General features: G+C 39.7%; 1 protein-coding gene across 1 annotated transcript; it reads right to left on the reverse strand.

Annotated features, from left to right (window-relative positions):
- Positions 1-1,313: 1,313 nt before the first annotated feature.
- On the reverse strand, positions 1,314-18,842 carry TDRD1 (tudor domain containing 1). Its single transcript, XM_048312058.1, has 22 exons — positions 18,717-18,842; positions 18,105-18,175; positions 17,507-17,625; positions 16,296-16,360; positions 15,952-16,099; positions 15,452-15,557; positions 15,090-15,129; positions 13,437-13,485; positions 11,840-11,920; positions 11,330-11,506; positions 10,070-10,177; positions 9,394-9,564; positions 8,895-9,143; positions 7,627-7,749; positions 6,598-6,708; positions 6,251-6,421; positions 4,448-4,564; positions 4,119-4,229; positions 3,696-3,863; positions 3,149-3,370; positions 2,930-2,976; positions 1,314-2,329 (listed from the first exon to the last, which is right to left on the reverse strand). The coding sequence occupies exons 3-22, from the start codon at positions 17,574-17,576 to the stop codon at positions 2,237-2,239; spliced, it is 2,427 nt and encodes an 808-aa protein (XP_048168015.1). The 5' UTR covers positions 17,577-17,625; positions 18,105-18,175; positions 18,717-18,842; the 3' UTR covers positions 1,314-2,236.
- Between the last annotated feature and the right edge of the window lie 1,070 nt (positions 18,843-19,912).

The following is a 19,912-nucleotide window of genomic DNA, read 5'->3' on the forward strand; positions in this document are numbered from 1 at the left end:
CCTGTGAGCAGAAGTACCATATTCACACCTACTACACCTGGAGGAATGATGTAAGGGGCCCGTTTCAAAAATTATGTTTTGTTATTACGCTATTATGTTATTGTTATTATTATTCTGTGCCAGTACTGGTAGCTGCACAAAACTCAGCTCCTTTAGTCAAAGAAGAGCTTGCACACCTCTTCCCACACAAAACCTAAACACGGATCAGTAATTTTCAAATTGCACAGACAAAACATGCCCTTGTGTCTACCTCAGAGTATGTGGAGTTAGGAACACACCAAGTGCTAAATAATAAATAATTTCAGTCAAACCCAATGACCAATGTAGATTCTAGGTTCTGCAACAGTGATTCATAAATGAAAATTATCTTGTAAGGATAAAAAAAGCCCGGTTGTTTTGCAGTGCTAGGTAATTTTTATTAATTTCATACTACTTCCCTTTCAAAAGTGCTATGTTTTTCTAGACTTCCAGTTCACTGTTGTTATTCTTGCCTAGAAGGGAACAAAGAAATTTTATTTCCAAGAGCACAGATGTTATTGTCTAAGTTATTGTTTCATATAATATTCTTTGTTCAGAAATAGCCATACAGGCATTTACATAAATAAAATCCATACATGACAGTTCATCACTTCAAGACAAGATTTCAATTAGAGATTAAAACTAGCAAAAAAAAAAAAACTATGCAAGAGGAACCCAAGACTACATGAGTAACTCCATCGGGTTTCCACACTTCTTGCTTGATTTGTTCCTACACCAATGCTCCTGAAAAGAAGGGGTGAACTAGGTATCTGAACCACATGAAGTCTCTTATGTCTCCCATTACTGCCAGGTGTTTTTATTCCACACCATACAGACAACTCCACGGGAAACACCAACCACTACTTTCCAGTTTTTATTTTACCCAAGGAGGAAAAGTGAACCTTTGCTTGTTCTTTCTCCTGCTTATGAAATGCAGACAAAGCAGCTGCTTTTGGCTACTGCAAACCATCTTCTGAAATGCAGTGAGTAGCTACTAGCAGAGGGAGGATGTGGACAAGTGAACAAAAGGTGTGGGAGGACTAAAACATCAGTGAGGTGCTTTGAATGTGGGCAAATGCTTGTGCAAGTCACTCTCGTCCCAGGGAGCCAAAGGACACCTGACACAGCCACAATCTTGGTTCAGAACCAGGGGCATGAACAGAACTCTAAAAACCCAAGTGCAAGCATTCATCTAAGTATTAGTAACTGCAAGAAGATGATGCAACAAAAACTAAGAGGCAGGGAAAAAAAACCTGAGGCAATTTGAGTGTAATAAACATTAAGTCAAACGAAAGTATTTTGCAACAATTTTAATCTCAAGATTCTTCCCATCTGCAAAAGCCCAAACTTGAAGTATATATAAGTGGACAAAAAGGCTGACCCTGCAGTTTCAATCAGCAAATGTCTACTGTGTTCCACAAATAATAATCTGACATTCCTGAATTAGTGAGAAATGATAACTAGGTATTCAACTGAAGAAATACTGAAAATCTGATAATAATTTGATTCAGTATTTTTGTCATATCCCAGAATGTCAATTTTCTATTATGATGTGAAAAACTTGATGGGGTAGAAATCCTGATGACATAGCTACACACAAAACAGCTTCAATACAATTAGCTTCAAAATAATATTCACAGATGCATATTATACGGCATAAGTGCAAAAAATGAGCTGCACATTAAAGTGTTTACTGATTTTAGAGAGAATTACCTGTAGGCAGTCCAAGCCAACATACAACCTTTAATGAAACTGAAATCATGTTTATGAAGAACAAATCTCGGTCTAACTTCAGACCAGAAATTAGGCTGAAAGGCTAGTAATCAAAAGAGATACAGTTTTCCAAGTCATATTAATGGTACCAAGTTAAGTGAGCCTTACAATAATTTCAAATGCAAGTCTGCAGAATAGACTCACAATGTAATGGCCATTCCATAAACTTGTGTGCATTCAACAGGAAAATAAAAGCAAAAACTTTAGCAGCACATGGTGGCATAAACCAAGAACAGAACAGAAAATTTAGCTTGCAGCTTTACAAGCCACTAAGTTACATATTTGTGTCACACTAACAATCCAAGCATACAGATACATGCAGGTACTTAAACAGCAGAATTTCCACGAAGTGGCCCTCATTTTTTAAGCTGAAGCTCTTGATCTTCTAAAAAAGGAAGGGGAGCAACTTGGTGGACATGCAAATGAAATAGTGCATGTCAGAGACTTAGTGTTTTAACAGTTTTTTCATTTCAGTGAATCCATCTGGATTCCCAAACTTGTTTAGAAGGAAGAGTAGGACTTGTTTATGCTTTTCAAGCTGTGGAATAAGCAGAAAGAATCAGAAATAGATAATTTTACCTTTTTTTAATTGCTGATTTCCGATCGGGGTAGATCCTAACATGACAAACTCAGCTAAGTACCATATTAATTCAATAAATATATAGCTCCTTTGTGCTGTAAAATCTTCTGGAGGGGGAAAAAGCTAGCAGAATTGTAGCTGACTTCCCCTTGTCCATGTATGTGTCCCTCCCCTCCTTTTTCCTGAAGCAGCTTCCTCAAACCTAATTGATTAAATACTCAAATTAGGACTGAAATCAGGATCTTAAATTAGACAACAGAGAAAAGTACCACTCCTGAGACTTCACACTCCAAAGAAATGAAGTAAGAGCCGTCTGTGGGGCAAAGTACAGACTAATGAAGTCTGTGTGCTCTATACACTATCCTCCCTCAGCTTCAGGGTGCCCTAATTATTACCATATACTAAAAAAAAACGGAGAAAAAGTATCAGGATGTATTTCACACAACTTCCATGTTTCAGTTAGTTGTTATCCCCCTACTCCCAATTTGCTTCCTACACATAGTTTCTTTTGAATTCTGGAAACATAAGAAAGAAAGTATTGCTTGGACTGAATCTTACTTGCACTTTTAATTCCATGCAGCAGCAGTTGGTCTCGCCTCCATTACCTACAAAAACCAAAGTGAATGAGCAAAATACACAGGTACACAACTTCCCTAATTTAAGAGGTGACATGTGGCATTGTCCAGGATTTTTAGAAGGAAAAGTCATTTAGCGACCCCATGTGCTTACAAGCTCTTCAGAATAAGCAAACTGAAGTAATTAAGCCAAAGTATGTACCTTGATGTTCACTATGCAAGTTTTCAGCACTGCAGGGTTTGACCAAACCCTCCTTTAGAAGTTTGTCAGCTATATTCAAAGAACCATTGTCAGAATGTTTCTCCACTGTTACTAAATTAACATTTCCATTAATCCCTTTCACTGTAATTGTGACGCATTGCTTCAATAATAGTTTTTTCAACTTGCCAAGCACTAATGGAGACCACTCAGCTTTCTCTATTCCTGCAAAAAAAAAAGGAAAATCAAGTTTGTTATATAAATAATTACTTTAAGATATAACTTGAATCGTACATACGTGTTTTGGAAAACATGATGCTAAATTTTCCTAATATAAATAGCTTAAATTCTAGAGATAATGAACTAAAACCATGTTTTCTAAACCAGCTTTTGCCATGTTTACCAATGTATTATTTCAGAAGATCATCATGTTGTTTACCAGTTTACCAGTATTTAGGAATGAACATTACCACCAGAACAGGTACAAATTTATAATGTTCAAGAAAACCAGTCAGAGTTTTTTTGGTTATTTTGGGGAGTTTTTTTTTACCTGCAAGTGAACATGTAATTGTCTGAAAAGGCAGCTTTAAATAGGAATCAGTGATTGGCAGCACCTTTGAAAGGGGTAAAGTTTCTGTGTTTCCATAGTCTCCATACAGTACTTTCACTGCCGACTGAGAAGCTTCCAGAACAACAGCTCTGTACCAATTGCCATTACCTGTAAAGATTGGGACAAGAACGGTCATGTGTGAAGAATCCCTCATAAACACAGTTCATCCTGAGAACAAGAAACTGTAGAGTTTTCCAGGAATTTTTAGATACTGTGGTGGATATATAAAAGGCCAACTGACAAGAAGCACAATTAAGAGATCCATAAGCACTTTCAAGTTGGTGTTTTTCCTTTGTCTAAAGCAAAAACAAAAGCTGTGTTTTACAAAGGCCAAGGAAATGGAAGGACAAATGATTGTCTCACCTGAAAATTGAGCACAACAGGCTTCGCCCAGTTTTGGCTGGAAGGGCTGTTTGTTACAAGATCTACAATAGTCTTCCAGTGAAGTCAGCTCCTTAAAGAGCTTCTTTTGACCTACAGAAAATACCCACATTCACTAACTAATCACATTCAGGTATAATGAAGGGCATACTTAAGTTTTAAACCCCTCCTGCTCCCACCTTTGACAGTATTTTCCTACTGCCCAAGATACATTTCTACACGGTTCAGTTCACTATACACATTCATTTTATTAACTAGCTTGCAACAGTGACTTCTTACTGGTATTAGGAACAATGAACACTTTTTCTTACCTCTATTTTGGACTGGTACAGCATAGAACAAGTCTGGGCTTACAACTTCTGTTATCCAGACAGACACGGTTTCATCTACAGACAATTCAATTGACTTCCAGTGCCCAAGTGAGGTTGCTAATAGAAATTGTAAGAAAATGCAGTGTTATCACTGTCCCCCAAGCATATATATATATATATTTTAAGGAATTGTTATTTTATTTTATATTTATAATAACTTCTTGAATTTCAGACACAACTACATGTCTTCCCTTCAGGAAGACAAATATGAACCAAGATAATTGATGCTTACTTTGCTGTTCATAATCTGTTTGCATACAAAAGCAGCTAAAGTAAAAAAAAAAAACTCAGAAAAAATAAGATCTTGAAAAGCAAACATGAGAAAAGTTTCAGTCATAGAAAACTTCTCTAATTCTCACAGAGACAAACAGCATTCATTTAAGACGAACACAGCTACTTTTATCTTTCTCTTTTTGTCTGCAATGCCACCTGCAGGGCAGCTGGTGCTCAACTGCAACAACTGACAATGTAACCAAAACTGTGCATGGATATTAATTACAATTAAACAAGAAAATAACAGTTTAAGGCTGGAATACTGAAAACTCTAGTTAAATCTAAAAGTTAACATTCCTTTAATTACCTTTTTGGTCAACACTGTTTTTTGGAAAGTTATTTTTATCCTGCAGAACTTCCTTTACAGCCAATTTTTCTGAAGTTAGTATCTCATTGATCATTTTTGGACAATCTGTGGAATTGTCCGTAAGCTCTACACCTGCCCCGTCTTCAGAAAGGGAAGTTACTGTAGCTTGAAGCTCTAACCCTGAAGTGTACCTATGAAATCTGGTTGTAGCTTCTGGATTCCATTTGCTATTTCCAGGCTTTATACCTAGGAAGTAAAGTAATTGTTAAAATATCTCCATTCATTAATGCTGACCTTCCTCAACATTATAATTTCCTTAAAAAAATACTTTAAAAACATTTTTTTAAAGCACACCCTGAAATATCAAGGCTACTTTTACTACCCTAGGGAAATACATTGTCCTTCATCCTGTTAACTGGTCTTCCTCCTTTTTTCTAAATGACCACATTTCCTCAGACTCCCAAGTTTTTCCTTCTATATTTTACATTTCAACCAAGTAAATCCTTTGCCTTAGCACAAACATTACTATTAAGACCGTCATTGGATCAGTATAACAATGCCTTTTTATCAAAGGAGCAGAAAAAAACCTCAGTGTTTTAAGGGTGGGTAGGTGGGGGAACTGCAAAAGACTTCATTAAAGTGTGGTTTTGAGCTTTTTCCTGTTTCCACATTTTTCATTTTTAAACCAAGTACACTACATCAGAAAGAAAGAAAAATTCTGCAGAATTTTGAATGGTGTGGAAAAGGACTTTGCAGAACATTGAGAAACAGCAGTACAGTGCCAAACTCTTCAGGAGTCAAACGAAAGAGAACTGAAAGGCCAACTTTCTTCATTAAAACACATTAGCTCCTTTGCCTGCAAAAATTTTGAGAAATAAAGTTGCACAAAAGCACATTTACTCCTAGCAAGGCAACAACCAAAAGCCAGTAAGAACTACAGATGAAGCAGAACTAAACAAGTTCCCTTTGACCAGTAAAGCAGGAAGCAAAGTCCATGCAGATCACTCAGAGAACTGGCAGGAGCTGAAAAGAGAAACAAACAAACCAACCCAAAAGAACAAGAGTTCTGCACACTATTCCCTCTCATCACCACCTTCCCCCAAAGCAGCAAGTCTCTAAATGCAAGAGCTCTCGTAAGAGAAAGAATTCAGAAGATGATTCACCTGAGAGCCAGCATTTAACTGCTTGAAATGGAAGTTCTAGGAATGAGGACGAGATCTGTCGGATATTATCCAGTGGTACTTCCTCAGTATTTCCATAGTCCACAAAGCTCACTTGAACAGTTCCATTTGAAGTGACATTTTGCACCACAGCACGGTACCAGTTACCATCCTCTAATTTGAAAAAAGTTTTAAAAAAATTAATATTACTTCACACATTTGGTAAGTCTACCAGCTTTCATTTTGTAATAAATAAATATAATTCTTTGCTGTTCTCTGCCAATGCAAACTATCAGCTAATTTTTCATGTTCACCCTATAAAAACGAAACTATTTTAGTCTGTTACTTGCCAGAGTAAAAAGCACAGCAAGGGTCTCCATTCTTAGGTTCAAAAACATCTGGTGGAGTTTTCTGACAGTATTCAGACAATGATTTGTTAAGTGAGTTTAGAGCAAGTAACTCTGAAAATTAGAAAAAAAAAAAAAAAAAGATGAGATCAACAAAATAAGCTGACTTTAACTTTATCAATACTTTTCACTGTGCAGTTTACTTGTACACCTTCAAATGTATTCCTTGACTACAGAAGTCAAGGAACAAACATCCCTCGCTTTTTAAGAACTGCCCCGTATTTTTCGTTTGAATGCCTTTGGCTCCCACTTCATTCACTGAATTTTGTCACATTCTTTTTCTAGCATTTAAAAAGCCAGTGGCTATCAGAAGTCTTTATACAGACTTCTGGTAGAGAAACAAAATTACTTTTTAACTAATCCAATAGGAAGTCACATCTCAATGGCTGCATTTTCTCATTTTCATGTTACAGTAATTGTACCTTTTTAAATTTTTATAAATTCCAAGAGAGTTCTAGAAGAGAGCTCCAGTAATTGTTGTCTTGGCACAGGGAACATGACACTTATTTGCTTTTATTAACAGAATCACTGAATCATGGAAGGCTGGAAGAGACCTTCAAGATCATCTAGTCCAACCATCAACTCAGCACCACCATCACAACCCCTAAACCATATCCCCAAGTGCCACATGTAGATGCTTCTTGAACACTTCCAGAGACAATGACTCTACCACCTTCCTGGGCAACTTATTCCAATGCCTGGCCACTCATCCAGAGAAAAAAATTGTAAGATATCTTTTGGCTAGGTTATGGTAACTCTTCTACTTTCCTCTACTGCTTATCTTCAACATTTTCAGATTTCAATACCATGATCCAATTTCTTTGTCACTCCACTTGTATTCTTAGATAAAAACCTCAGAGAGAAGCCTTTGTGCTATAAGCTTACTTGACATAGTAATTCATTATAACTATAATAAATGACAAATCAGAAGGCAAAGAAATGATTAGAAAGAATAAAGCTGAATAAACTTACCATGGCTGTTTGAAATCTGACAGTAGAATTCTCCAGGATTGTACACTGTACACACTATGACACTAAGCATTTGGTTAAGAGTTAACTTAACCCACTGGCACATTCTTTTGTTCGCTGTGTCCTCTAGAGAGAACAGAGAAAAGCAGAGAATGAAAAGAAATTAAGTAACTTTTACAGGAAAAAAAACCATCCTGAATGCTCATTCACGTTCTCAAATTTCTTGTTGTAAATTGTCCAACAGACTAACTACTAGTGAGAGCCTCCTTGCAGAGTAAAACCAAGTAAGAGAAATATGCTAGTTGTTTAATGTATTTCCTCACTACCAAAGAGAATTAGCCACAGGTAACAGGGAAGAGTAATCACACAAAGAGGTAATGACTAGGTGGCAACAGCCTGAGCAAGGGGGATACTGGGGAACCTTTGTCCCTGGAAACAGGGCAGGGAGCAATAGAAAAGGGAAACATCTGTCACCAAAACTACTGGAAACAATCTAAGGAGGAAGAACAAAAAAGATTACTAGAAAAACTGGTTGCAGAAATTTGCACTATATATTATGCTCAAGTACCTAACAGAAGCTTGTAGAATAGATCATGGGAACACAGACACATGTTGTAGAATAGGTCATGGGAACACTAAATCATGGCGCACTGGAGAACACACTGTTTCAAACCTGCATTCAGCAGCTCCCGCTCAGTGAGGGAAATTTAATAAAAGGGGAGAGGTAACCAAGAAACCAACGAAGTACAAGGTCTCTATGTGACCTTGAACAAGCTGCAAACTGCTTTGAGAAGTTTTGCTCAGTTTTCCTTCCCCCTCTCAGGCTCGGTTTAAAGGCATAGAAAGGCACAAGAATTAACTTCTGGGCAGCGATACGGGATACACATCACAAAGTCACCCCAAGACAAGGACAATGAAGATGAAAACAGGAAATACTATTTGCACTAATGGACAAGGGCTTAAGAACCGGCAGGTGATAACTACTAGTCATATCCCACTTCAACTGGAAACTGTAAGAACTTCTAACCAGAGTAAGCACCAACTTCCAAAAGCAGGCAATTACAGCTTTGTTAAGTGTGCACACCTGGACACAAACACATACAGACACACAGTTTCTTTACTAAGTTGCCATGGCTAAACTTCAGACTTGTGAAGGCTAGACTTGATGAGCCAGACCGAAAAGCTCTTACCAGTTAAGAGCTTGCATTCTCTGTACCCACTCTAGCAGGAGGTTAAATAATGCCAGTGCAGCAAGATGTGTTCATACTCACCATTGGCTTGCTCAACATCACTCACTCTGGCTGCTGGTAACGCCATCCGCAGTTCCTCAGCTGCACAGCCTTCCTTGACGAGAAGGCTCGATATATTCACTACTGGAGTAACTGATGCATCTGTAAGCTCCACCACAGATCTAGAACTCTCTTTATCCACTACTTTTACTGACAACACTTTGTCTTTCACCAGCTTTTTCATGTAAGAAATACCTTCTGAGGTCCATGTTCCTAACGGTGGCTTTACACCTAGAAAGTCACACAGGATGGAAAGATTCTGAGGTCAGTCCCAGTCTCACCAATGTGTGCAAAGGTACAATAACTGCGAGTACATTATGAAATATTTGTCATATTTTGTAAATATGCCATGACAGTTAAGAATTCTGGAAATAATGCCTACCATTACCTCCATCCTTCCCCATATTTCAGTGTGATGGTTATTTAATACCACTTGTTTTCCCCCTATCTAGTTTGAAACTGCTTATCATTTACTTCATACCTGCCAGGCTACATCTTATGGCTTGAGCTGGCAAGTCCATTAAGCTTGGAATAATAGGACGAAGTCTGGCCAGTGGAAGAGAGTCAGAATTACCATAATCCATATAGTCCACCAAAACAGTGTCTTCAGAAGCATAAGCTCTAACAGCAGCACGATACCAAAGGTTGTCTTCTAGAAAGGAAGATACAGATGTAACATCTGAGAACAGAATGGGGTTTTTTTGACAGACCAATATAAAAATGTATCCATCTCCATACAGTTCAGGACTACCAGGTGTTGGCTAAATAGCATTTTGAGAAGCAGTCTATCAGAGACGCATCATTACATATAACCCCATTTCTTCTCTGCTTTTTTTGGGGCCTAAAATTTCAAAGATATACTTATTTCCAACCCTGGAGAAACAGTACTTAGCAACATAAAAACCCCAAATTTCTCCATGATCTCTTAAAAAGCTATTCTAAATAATCTGAATCCAGTGTTAAGAGTTTGCTCAATAAAGGGACATTTTAAAATTGGTATTTTATAGATATAATTTTTTAAATCATGATCAAGCATTATCCACAGCTAAAAACCAGAGGCGAACTCCATATGAAACATTTCTAAACCTAAGTACAACGTGTATCTTTCTGGTAATACATTTAAGTGACATAGCTTAGTACTTTCACTCCATATTTACCTGTGAACTGGGCACAGCACGCATTGCCAGCAGCAGGACGGAAAGATGGACTACTGGGAAATTGTTCACAGTATTCATTAAGAGACACTTCAAGCTCAGCAAGTTGACCTGATGTTAAAATACATAGGTTTTGGAACACAGCCTGTCTTGCAGTTATCACAAAATAATTAAGCTCAAAGCCTGGAAGATATCTTGTAGTCAAATGGAGATTATTTCAAATGTTTAACATTGATCAGACTAGGGCTCTTCAATCAGTAGCATCAAAGAGAGTCCTCGTGTGTGTCTGAGGAATCACAGCACTGAACAGACAGGGACACCAGTGATGGACTTTTTCAGCGAAGGGACAAAACTGAAGCCAAGTGGAAATTGAAACCAAGCTAGTGGAGGCATGCCAAGAAGAAACCAAGGAAGACAGACAGCCCTTCCAACAATAGGCAGATGATGAGGTAGGTCACTCCTTCCCAAAGGACACACTTTGCTATTGATTACCCAGAATTAAAAGGCTGTACATGGACACAGAAGAAAAGCCTACTGTAGGAGATACACCAGATCACATCCAGCTGCCAAAAGTCTTTTAGCTGAAGAAAACCTGCTGGCTGAGACAGCACTGGGAGGATGAGATATCTCACAACTTACTCTGCTCTTTATTCTCCCCCAGACACGTGTTTATGGGCACTGTGGAAGATACATGTGAAGTCCCTGCAGCCTCATGCTCTGACCCACTAGAGAGTCATGTTTTCCTCTATCAGAAAACACGAAACACAGGGTTTGGGCACTGACTTTCTCATACTCACAGATTTTCCCCATGCTATGAAACAAGAAGTTCCGTCCATGCACAGTCCTTAAGAAAACGCTTGTTAAACAGTTACGGGGAATAACAAGGTATACAGAAATAAACAAAGTCATTACAAACTCAAATGCATTTCTGGAACACCCGAGTGAACGTATTTAACATTAAGTATTTGGATACAAATTGACTTCTGACTGCTAAAATCCAAGCTATATCTTTTTTCTACTTTGCACTACTCAAACAAATTATCACCTTTCAGAGTAGTAAGTGATACTAACACCTAACACTTCCAGAAATTATCCTCTGTACCAGCATGGCTCTTAACTGACTGAGGCATGGACTATAGTTACATGGAATGACCATTTCAGGTCAACCTCCAAGACCAGCAGTACCTTCCTCCAGCCACTCCCTACCAAAGAGAAGAATGCCATACTAGGCATCCTACATCCCATTTCCAACCCATTACTTACGGGCACTTTGCATCCGCTGACAAAAAAAGGTCTCTGGATTTTGAATGTGGGAAACCACACCAGAAAATTCATCTCCGATACTTAAAGAGACAAACTTGGCAATTGAATTAGCACAGTGAGGAGAGTCTTCATCCTCAGGTAATTTTTTTTCACTTCTCTTTGAATGGTTTTCTGATACTGCACAGAAAAAGAAAAAAGGTTGCCAATCAAAAGCTAGCTGACTTTGAAAATACAAACATACTGAAACAGTTTATTCTTTTTGTTGATGCTTTGGACTTTGAAGACTCCTGTCATACTATGAAATTAATGCTCACATAATAATTACTAAACAAATATTTTATACTATTAGAAAGTAATATGAGCTGGTATGAGCTAATGTCAGTAGCAACCTGAAGGAATCTCCATTAGCCAACCATTTAAAGTATGAGGTGATGCTAGTGAGCAGCTAGGATATCATGCAGCACAGGAGGACCTAAAATTCCACAAGTTTAGTTTGATTTGCTTGCTTACCTCTTGGAGAGTCTCCTCTGGCATCACTTCCTGGAGTTAAATGCGACTTCATTTCTAAGGGAACCTTATTTAGGCAGTCTTCTAAAACAGACATGCAAGAATAAGTGATTTACTATACAAAATAGCCATCAGGTAGTTCCACTTCAGAACCATCCTCTGAGCCAGACCTATATCCCTATCACAACGTGAACACGTTCTATTTATTTGCTCAGCACTTAATATGTTTAGAATGCAAAACAAAAGTAATTTCAGACTAGCTCAACTTCTTGAGTCTTCTGAGCACATTCACAGCTCCAAGACTGTTTGACTTCATAAAATGAGCAAAGCAGTAACAATCAACATTTACTTGCAGTCATTAAAGACTGCTAGCTGAAAAACTCATTACAGGTTTTCAGACACAAGGATTTGTAACTCACCTCATTATAAACAACACTGAGTGTGTAATGATTTAGTTAAGCTGTCTTTGTAAATCTTGGTTTCTTAGCTATTACATATTCCATTTCTGATGCATGAAGCAGTATTCCAAACTTTCAATACCATTATTTGCAAATGAAAACCTCAATACAGGTGTTTCAGTTGCTTGTAAAGTCTGGAATGAATGTGTGGAACATTTCAAGAATGCAGTGATATTTATGTGATCTTCTCTCCAAAGGGTTGGGAGGTTATATATCACTTCGCCACTAGTGTGCTGTGAAGCAACCAAATGTGAAATAAGCACAACCCTGAATCAGCTGAATTTACATGGGACCAAGGTGAATCATTCTCTGACAGACTGCACAGTACAACATGGAGATAAGCTTCCTGCACCTGAAGAAATTTAGCAAGCTAAGACAATCAACCACCACATCCTTCGAAGTTTCTGTGGGCTGCAGATCAATGAAATGAATATGCTCTTGGCACCACACTGCTCCTGCTCTGCAGCCAGAGGAAAATCTAAACAATAGAATCTTCCACATGATAAAAGGTACACCTTGCATGCATTGATCTGCTTTGACAATCAAAGCCACCCAGCTCAACTGAAAATCTTAAGTCTGACTCCTCAAGGGTCTGGTGCTTTGTCTTGTCTCTCACCGAGGCTTCGTAAGCTGGAAATACAAACATGCTTATAGTGTTCTCCAGCTGGATACAGAAATATCCAATGATTGTTCTTTCTTTGAGATCCTTAGTGAGCATGTATGAAATATAATGAAAGCTGGTAAAATCCTACACGGAACTAGAAATTGATACTGCAATTTTTAAAGAGTTAAAATGCATGAGAAAGAAACAAAATGGTACCAAGTTTTCATGCATCTATTAAAAGAGAAAAATAAACAACATAATCCAGAACACACTGAAGTTAATACAATTCTATTGGAAAAGTGATGTCACTAAAATTTAAGGTTATTAAGCTTAACAAGGTATTTCAGGCACTGACATTTTATGGAAAGGTGAAATAAAATAAAATTGAAAAACAAAAGTCAAGGGAGAGACTGGGAGAGTGACAAGAGGGAGGAGGGCAAAAGAAAAAACAGTTGCCTTTTACAAGTGTTGGGGAGGGATGTGAACATAAAAGCCTTAATTGTGTTGGGATTTTTTACCCACACAACCAAGCACTTACCAGAATCTGGAAGAACAACATCTACAGCAAAACTCAACCTCACTTCCTCCTGTAATATATCAACACCAGTTACTGAACAGTGCTTTCCCATCAGCTGGGAAAAAAAGCTAGCAACGCGTTTATTCTATCCTTTTCCTTTTGGACCATAATTGGCAAAGAAACACTTAATGGACTGGAAATAATTATAATTAGAACAAGAGGGGATAGCAGATTATTTCCCCCCCATCTAAGTGACTAAATAATTAAGGCCTTCAGAAATATTGTCTTGCATATTAGAGTTAAAGCTGTTGTTGGGGATTGAAGTGCTATCAATTCAACTAACTTCTGCTCTCTCTTCTACAGAATTGGGAAATTAAGTTAAACAGCAAGAATCCCCAGAAGCTGAATTACCCTATTTGTAACAGGTACAAGTTATGTTTAAACTGGAGTTGTTCAGCTGTAGCTCCTTGTAATAACAAACTTCAAGAAACAATGCAGAGATATACTGAACATCAATGAAAAACAAGTGCTGAAGACTCACGCATTCACCTCCTCACATCTGTTTTATGGGACAACTGAGCTGAAATTCCCACTTATGATGCTCTCATAAATAAGAAGAATTTAATTCCATCTGCTTCCTCGTAACCTTACCACCCCAGAGTAGATTATAGCTACTGCTTTAACTGCTGGCATCCATTTTTAAGAAGTCTAATAATTTAATGTAACCCACATAATTAACATTCAACATGCAATCTAAGCTCTCTTACTCCTGCAGAACTTATGCAAGCTTCAAAAAGTGAACAAAGGAAAAGAAAAACAACGTTCTGTTCTTTGAAAATAAAGTGACTGCAAATTTTTTATTCATATTGTACAACCATTTGGTATAAAGGGCCCTCACCATCAGTTTCATTAGAACACAGTCAGAAGTACACACACAGCAGGAACTAACAGGATGAACTAAAAGAAGTCTCATGACATGAATAAATCCTTTCGAAACAGATGAATAAACTACTTCAAAGAAGTACATGACAAAGGAGTTCTACAGTGCAAAGATGAGGCTAGTTAGAGGTATGCACATTTATTCATCTTCATAAATGTGATCCCAAGAAGCCACAAGGACAGAAAAATCAACTCCTGCAGAAGAGTTCATAAGAAGACTGGAAGAAATGTTTGGCTTAAAGTAAGATCAAGAGAGGCTTCAAAACATTACAAAGGAGAACTGTCATCTTTAGTTCCTTCTACAGCAAAGGAACAACAGCTTATCTGCATCTGTTACTGTGTAATACTACATTAAATGTATTTCTCTAATAAATTTCCAAGCCTCTAAGAATCAGCTCACGGCTTTTTCCCAGAAACAAGACACCAAAAGTTTTCTGAATTGGACACACTACATCTGTTTCCTTCCCAAAGTATCTCTCTAGCAACATCATACACGTCTTTGTTTTTAACTTTTTCACAAATGTTTTTTTCAAACAAAAGCAGAGTTGTCTGATAGTGCTTCTAAGAGCTCCAGAACTAACATTTTTCTGAATACTTCTCCAGTAACTTTTCATTTGAAGCACTGATCGTTCTAAAAGGAGCAACTTGTCCCTCTCCTGTACAGGTTAAATTAAGCACACTGCCACTCACTCACACCAGATCCATTCAAGACATAGTGAAAATCGTATTCCATACCTTAAGATAAACTCCTGTCTTGGTTTTGCTATTACTTAAACTGTAATCAAAGAAAAACATGTCAAATTTGAAGAACAAAAGACTGACAAGTAGCATTAATAATACAATCTACTTGCAAATAGAGATGAAAGGCTGTGTTCATTGTACATGATTTTTGCCAACACTTATTCCTTATCCAAGAATATGCAGAATTACAAATATGGTAATATGTAATAACGACAGGCATAAGATAATGCAGTACTAGCCTAAGAAAAAGCAACACATTTTACTGTAAGAGTGCCTTCCCATGGTCATATATGTTGTAGTGGGAGGGATATTGTCTTTCTATGAAGATTATCTGGCAGAACTTTCAACAAACTTACTTCTGTTTAATGGGATCACAAACTACTCGATGTGCTGGCCAATCTTTTTTCTGACAATCTGCAGAGCAATAGTATGTTTGCAGACACTGTGAACATCTGAGCTTTCCTAAAAAAACCCAAAACAGACAAAAAAAAGAAGTCTGAGCAAAACACATATTGGAAGGGACAACACCTGTTTAAATAATCGCTTTACAAAACACCTCTCCTGCAATTCTAAGCACATACAAATAGCTATTTGTATTCACATACAGCTATCAGACATTGCTGCCCCAATGATCCAAATTCCTTCTACAGTTAAGGAAAAAAAACCACAACTTTTGATAAAGAGATGCTCTCTTCTGCTTGTCAGTTCTGTTACTCCAACTATGTTCTGAATAGTCTATCCTTGTGTTGGAGAATTAAAAATATACATCAATTTTAAGGCATTTCTGAGCAAACCTGACCTGGTTTCACTGATAAATGTACTGTATGTCACAGACTACAGGACAACAGGCACTTACCAAACAGACCACAATGATGGCAAGTGCCCCCTTTAGGGGGTGGTACTAACAGACTCAAGAAACTCTTATCATAGCAAATAGAAAAAGCACTCTTAGAGGAATATTGCAATTTCTTTGGCTTCCCATTAATCCAATTAGAATGTGACACCTGTGGAAGAAAAACCTGAAGTCATTTTTACTGTAAAAAAGCTGCCCATTAGGGTAGAAATATTTTAATATACAAAAATATGACAACAAAGAGAGACAAAACTTCAAAGTTCTAGAAAGAGAAATACATGCTGATAATTTCTGCTATCTAGAAATGCTCAGAATACTTGGGGCAACTATAAAGTGAAATAACTCACAGTATTTCCTTTATCAGCTGCAGCTATGCAGTTCTCTCTACCAGTTTTGTCTTCCATAGAACTTCCTAGAAGCAGAAGTATTTGCAAAGGGATCTGATTAACAACACTAACACGTGCCTATGTCATGGAATATTTGCAGGAAGAAACAAGGTTCTTGGCTACTCCTACTATTCTGCCAGCCCCTTTGAGTGAATGCAGATGCCTGGACCACGACACACTCTGGAAGTCACTTGTTTTCACTCTGATACCATATTTATTCAATAATGCAATCAGTGGTATTACTAAAATAACAGTTTCACCTTCTGCGCTTATCGCTCAGTACTGAGAAACAAACACTCTGAAACAAAGAGATTCTGACTTTCCACTGAGTGCCTTATAAACCCTGTGGTCTTCCCTGCGAATTTTATCTTTACCAAACAACTCTTACAAGACATTCAGCTTAGCCTGCATATCAATATACTAAGAACTGCTTTTTCAAGTTTCCTACTAGGAAACTAATCCACCTTCAAAGAATTTGTTTCTGTTCTAGGCTACACATGCCAGTCAGAGCTTGCTCCAGTCTGGCAGGCCTATCCAAGGTCTCCACAGAGACAACATAAAGCTTACACGGCCTTTTCCTCGCACCTGGAAGCAAGTTAATCTTGTAAACTTTGCCTGAACTAAAACTCTTGACTAACATGAAATCAAATTGCATGAACTCTCCAGGCCCAAGATGTTTGTATACAAAGCTAACTCAGATCTTCCAAAATGAAGCCTTTCCCTCTCCCCAACTTGGAGTAAGAGATCATGGATCAGACAGTACAGAGGCACTTAAGAGGCAAGAAATATTACTGAAGGAACTGAAACTCCCACATATTGGTCCAAACTCCCTAATACTTCAATTATCCTGGTGGGGTTTTTTAGTTTCTAAGGCATTTCAGCTGGCACAAGTTTGGATAATTAGGAGTTGTATTTATAAGCCATACTCATACTGATGATGTGTATCAATAATCAAGCATATACACAATCACAGAAGAATAAAGTCAAGATACCTCTGTCAATCTTTGGACAAAGTCTCTCTTACTGCACCTGTACTGCTGTTAAAACTTTCTCTACTGTTTCTGCACTTGTCAAAAATACCCTGTATTGTTTGCTTACAAAATACTGGTTTTTATTAGATATTTCAGAAACTCAGCCTCAAAACTAGAAGCTTTTCAACAGTAAGTTGGTACCTGTGACCCTGTTGCTTAAATCTCCATCTGTAACTTCATTATGTTGAAGATTAAGTGGTTCTGCCATCATGTAAAGGCTCACATTAGAGTATGACCAAAGGTGGCTGTGGGCCAGGTAACTGCAAAAGCATGGATTTAAAGATTAATTCAGGCAGGCACACAAAGTATTTTTGGGTCATGTTCCGAACATATATTTAAACATTCATTTTGGAAGGCTAATTCTCTACCATCTATTTCTTTTGTTTGCAGAGCAAAATAGTTTCTGCATTAAAGAGCTCAACAATGAGCATTACAGACTGAATGATAAAAATTCCTTTCGGAGAGAGGAACACACTGACAAGCAGGAGTGGCCATCACCACCTACATGTGAAGCTCGCTGTCTCTCTGTGGAGAAAACCTCACTGTACTTTCAGTAAAAAAGTTTGTAGTAATAAAAACCACAGGCTACACTCCTGGGTTCCTCATGGCCGGGAACCTGAGGAGAACCACTGCCCTGGGCTCTGCTGAAATGCATTTTCAGCACCAAATCTTCCAAATGATAACACACAAAATAATTGTTTTAAATGAAAAATATTGGAGAAAACAAAATAAAATGAACCTGCGAATAAAGCAGAGTAGTCTTCGAAGTGACACTGCAAACCAACTCAACCAGAAACGTGCTTTCAACAACTGCAATTTAACAGGTGCTATTTAAATTAAGTCATTTTAATTAACTCAGAACAAAATTAGACACCCCCGTCCCACGGCCTCCAGCCAAGCACGCAGCCCCCCCGGCCACCTCCGGCCCTCTCTCCCCTCAGCAAAGCGCGCACCCCCGGGCCGCTCCCGGCTCCTTCCCCGGGGGAAAGCGAAGCGCCCACCCCCTGCCCCTCTCTCCCCTCGGAGCAGCGCTCGCCCCGGGCCGCCCCCTGCCCCTCTCTCCCCTCGGAGCAGCGCTCGCCCCGGGCCGCCCCCTGCCCCTCTCTCCCCTCGGAGCAGCGCTCGCCCCGGGCCGCCCCCTGCCCCTCTCTCCCCTCGGAGCAGCGCTCGCCCCGGGCCGCCCCCTGCCCCTCTCTCCCCTCGGAGCAGCGCTCGCCCCGGGCCGCCCCCTGCCCCTCTCTCCCCTCGGAGCAGCGCTCGCCCCGGGCCGCCCCCTGCCCCTCTCTCCCCTCGGAGCAGCGCTCGCCCCGGGCCGCCCCCTGCCCCTCTCTCCCCTCGGAGCAGCGCTCACCCCGGGCCGCCTCCCCGCCGTCAGCGCTGCCCACGCGGAAGGCCGCGCCGGCCGCTCACTCGAGGACCGTCGGCGGCAAGAGAAAAAGCAACGGCCCCCAGAGGCCAGGGACGTTTCCAGCCCCTCCCGGCGGGTGCGAGCCGCTCATTCCGCCCCGCCCAGGCGGGATCCCGCTCCTTAGGGGAGGAGCGGGGCATGTGCTGCCCGGCCCCTCGCAGCCGGCAGTGCCGCCATCCCGGCACTCGCGGCCAGGGAGGCGCGGCCGGAGGAGACTTCAATTACTCCGGGTTCTCCAAGCCCCATCCAACCTGGCCTTGAACATTTCCAGGGATGGGGCATCCACAACTTCTCTAGACAACCTGTGCCAGGGCCTCATCACCCTCACAGTAAAGGATTTCTTCCCTCTAATCTAAACCCACCCTCTCTCCGTTTGAAGCCATTCCCCCACATCCTATCAGTACCTGCCTTTGTAAAACGTCCCTCTTCAGCTCTCTTGTACCTTTAGGTACTGGAAGGTGCTCCCAGGTCTCCCGAGAGACTTCTCAAGGCTGAACAGCACCAATTCCCTCAGCCAGACCTCATAGCAGAGGTGCTTCAGGCTTCTGAGCATCTTTGTGGATGTAACCAGTAACCCCAATTTATTTAACACAAATTCAGAAAATGGCTTTGAGATCTAGGCAAAAAAATGAAATTCGATACATAAAATTAATGCATTTGTGTGGTGATGCAAGGTTTTTTATTGTATTTTTATATGTTCTCTGTACCCAATGGCTCACCCCTACCTTTCCCACTCCTATTCCCAGTTGGTTTGTCCCAGACCCAAGCCGCTCCCCCGGTGCTCCCTACATGGTTGTTCTCCTCCCCTTGTTCTAGCTCTTTCCCTATCAATCACCCAAACCCCTCCTGTTGTTCCCGAAGGTTCAGTGTCAATCACCTGAAACCTCCCAGTTTACCCTTATATGGTCCCCGTCAATCCCCCGAGACCCTACCCCTCTAGATACCTCCCCCTTTGGAAATCCCCTAAACCTCGACGCCCCATTGGGGCATGTGATCCCTTTCCCTCCACCCCTTGAGGCTATTGGCCTAAGTAAATGTCTATCCTTGTCCCTATCCCTCCCCTAAGGATTTCTATTGGTCCCCTGTTAAGCCATCCCCATTGTAACACCTCCCTTTATAAGATGTTCCCCGGAGTTGTT

This window comes from Corvus hawaiiensis, chromosome 8 (genome assembly GCF_020740725.1).
Source record: "Corvus hawaiiensis isolate bCorHaw1 chromosome 8, bCorHaw1.pri.cur, whole genome shotgun sequence".
Taxonomy (NCBI): Eukaryota; Metazoa; Chordata; class Aves; order Passeriformes; family Corvidae; genus Corvus; species Corvus hawaiiensis.

What these genes read in the sequence shown, in the direction of transcription:
- TDRD1 (XM_048312058.1), bottom strand. Translation starts at nt 17,576, where the DNA reads ATGATGGCAGAACCACTTAATCTTCAACATAATGAAGTTACAGATGGA. An exon ending in CAGCTGATAAAGGAAATACT is followed by an intron (nt 16,100 to 16,295) that starts GTGAGTTATTTC and finishes TTTCTTCCACAG; the next exon opens with GTGTCACATTCTAATTGGAT. An exon ending in CTGTTGTGCTCAATTTTCAG is followed by an intron (nt 3,864 to 4,118) that starts GTGAGACAATCA and finishes CAATCTTTACAG; the next exon opens with GTAATGGCAATTGGTACAGA.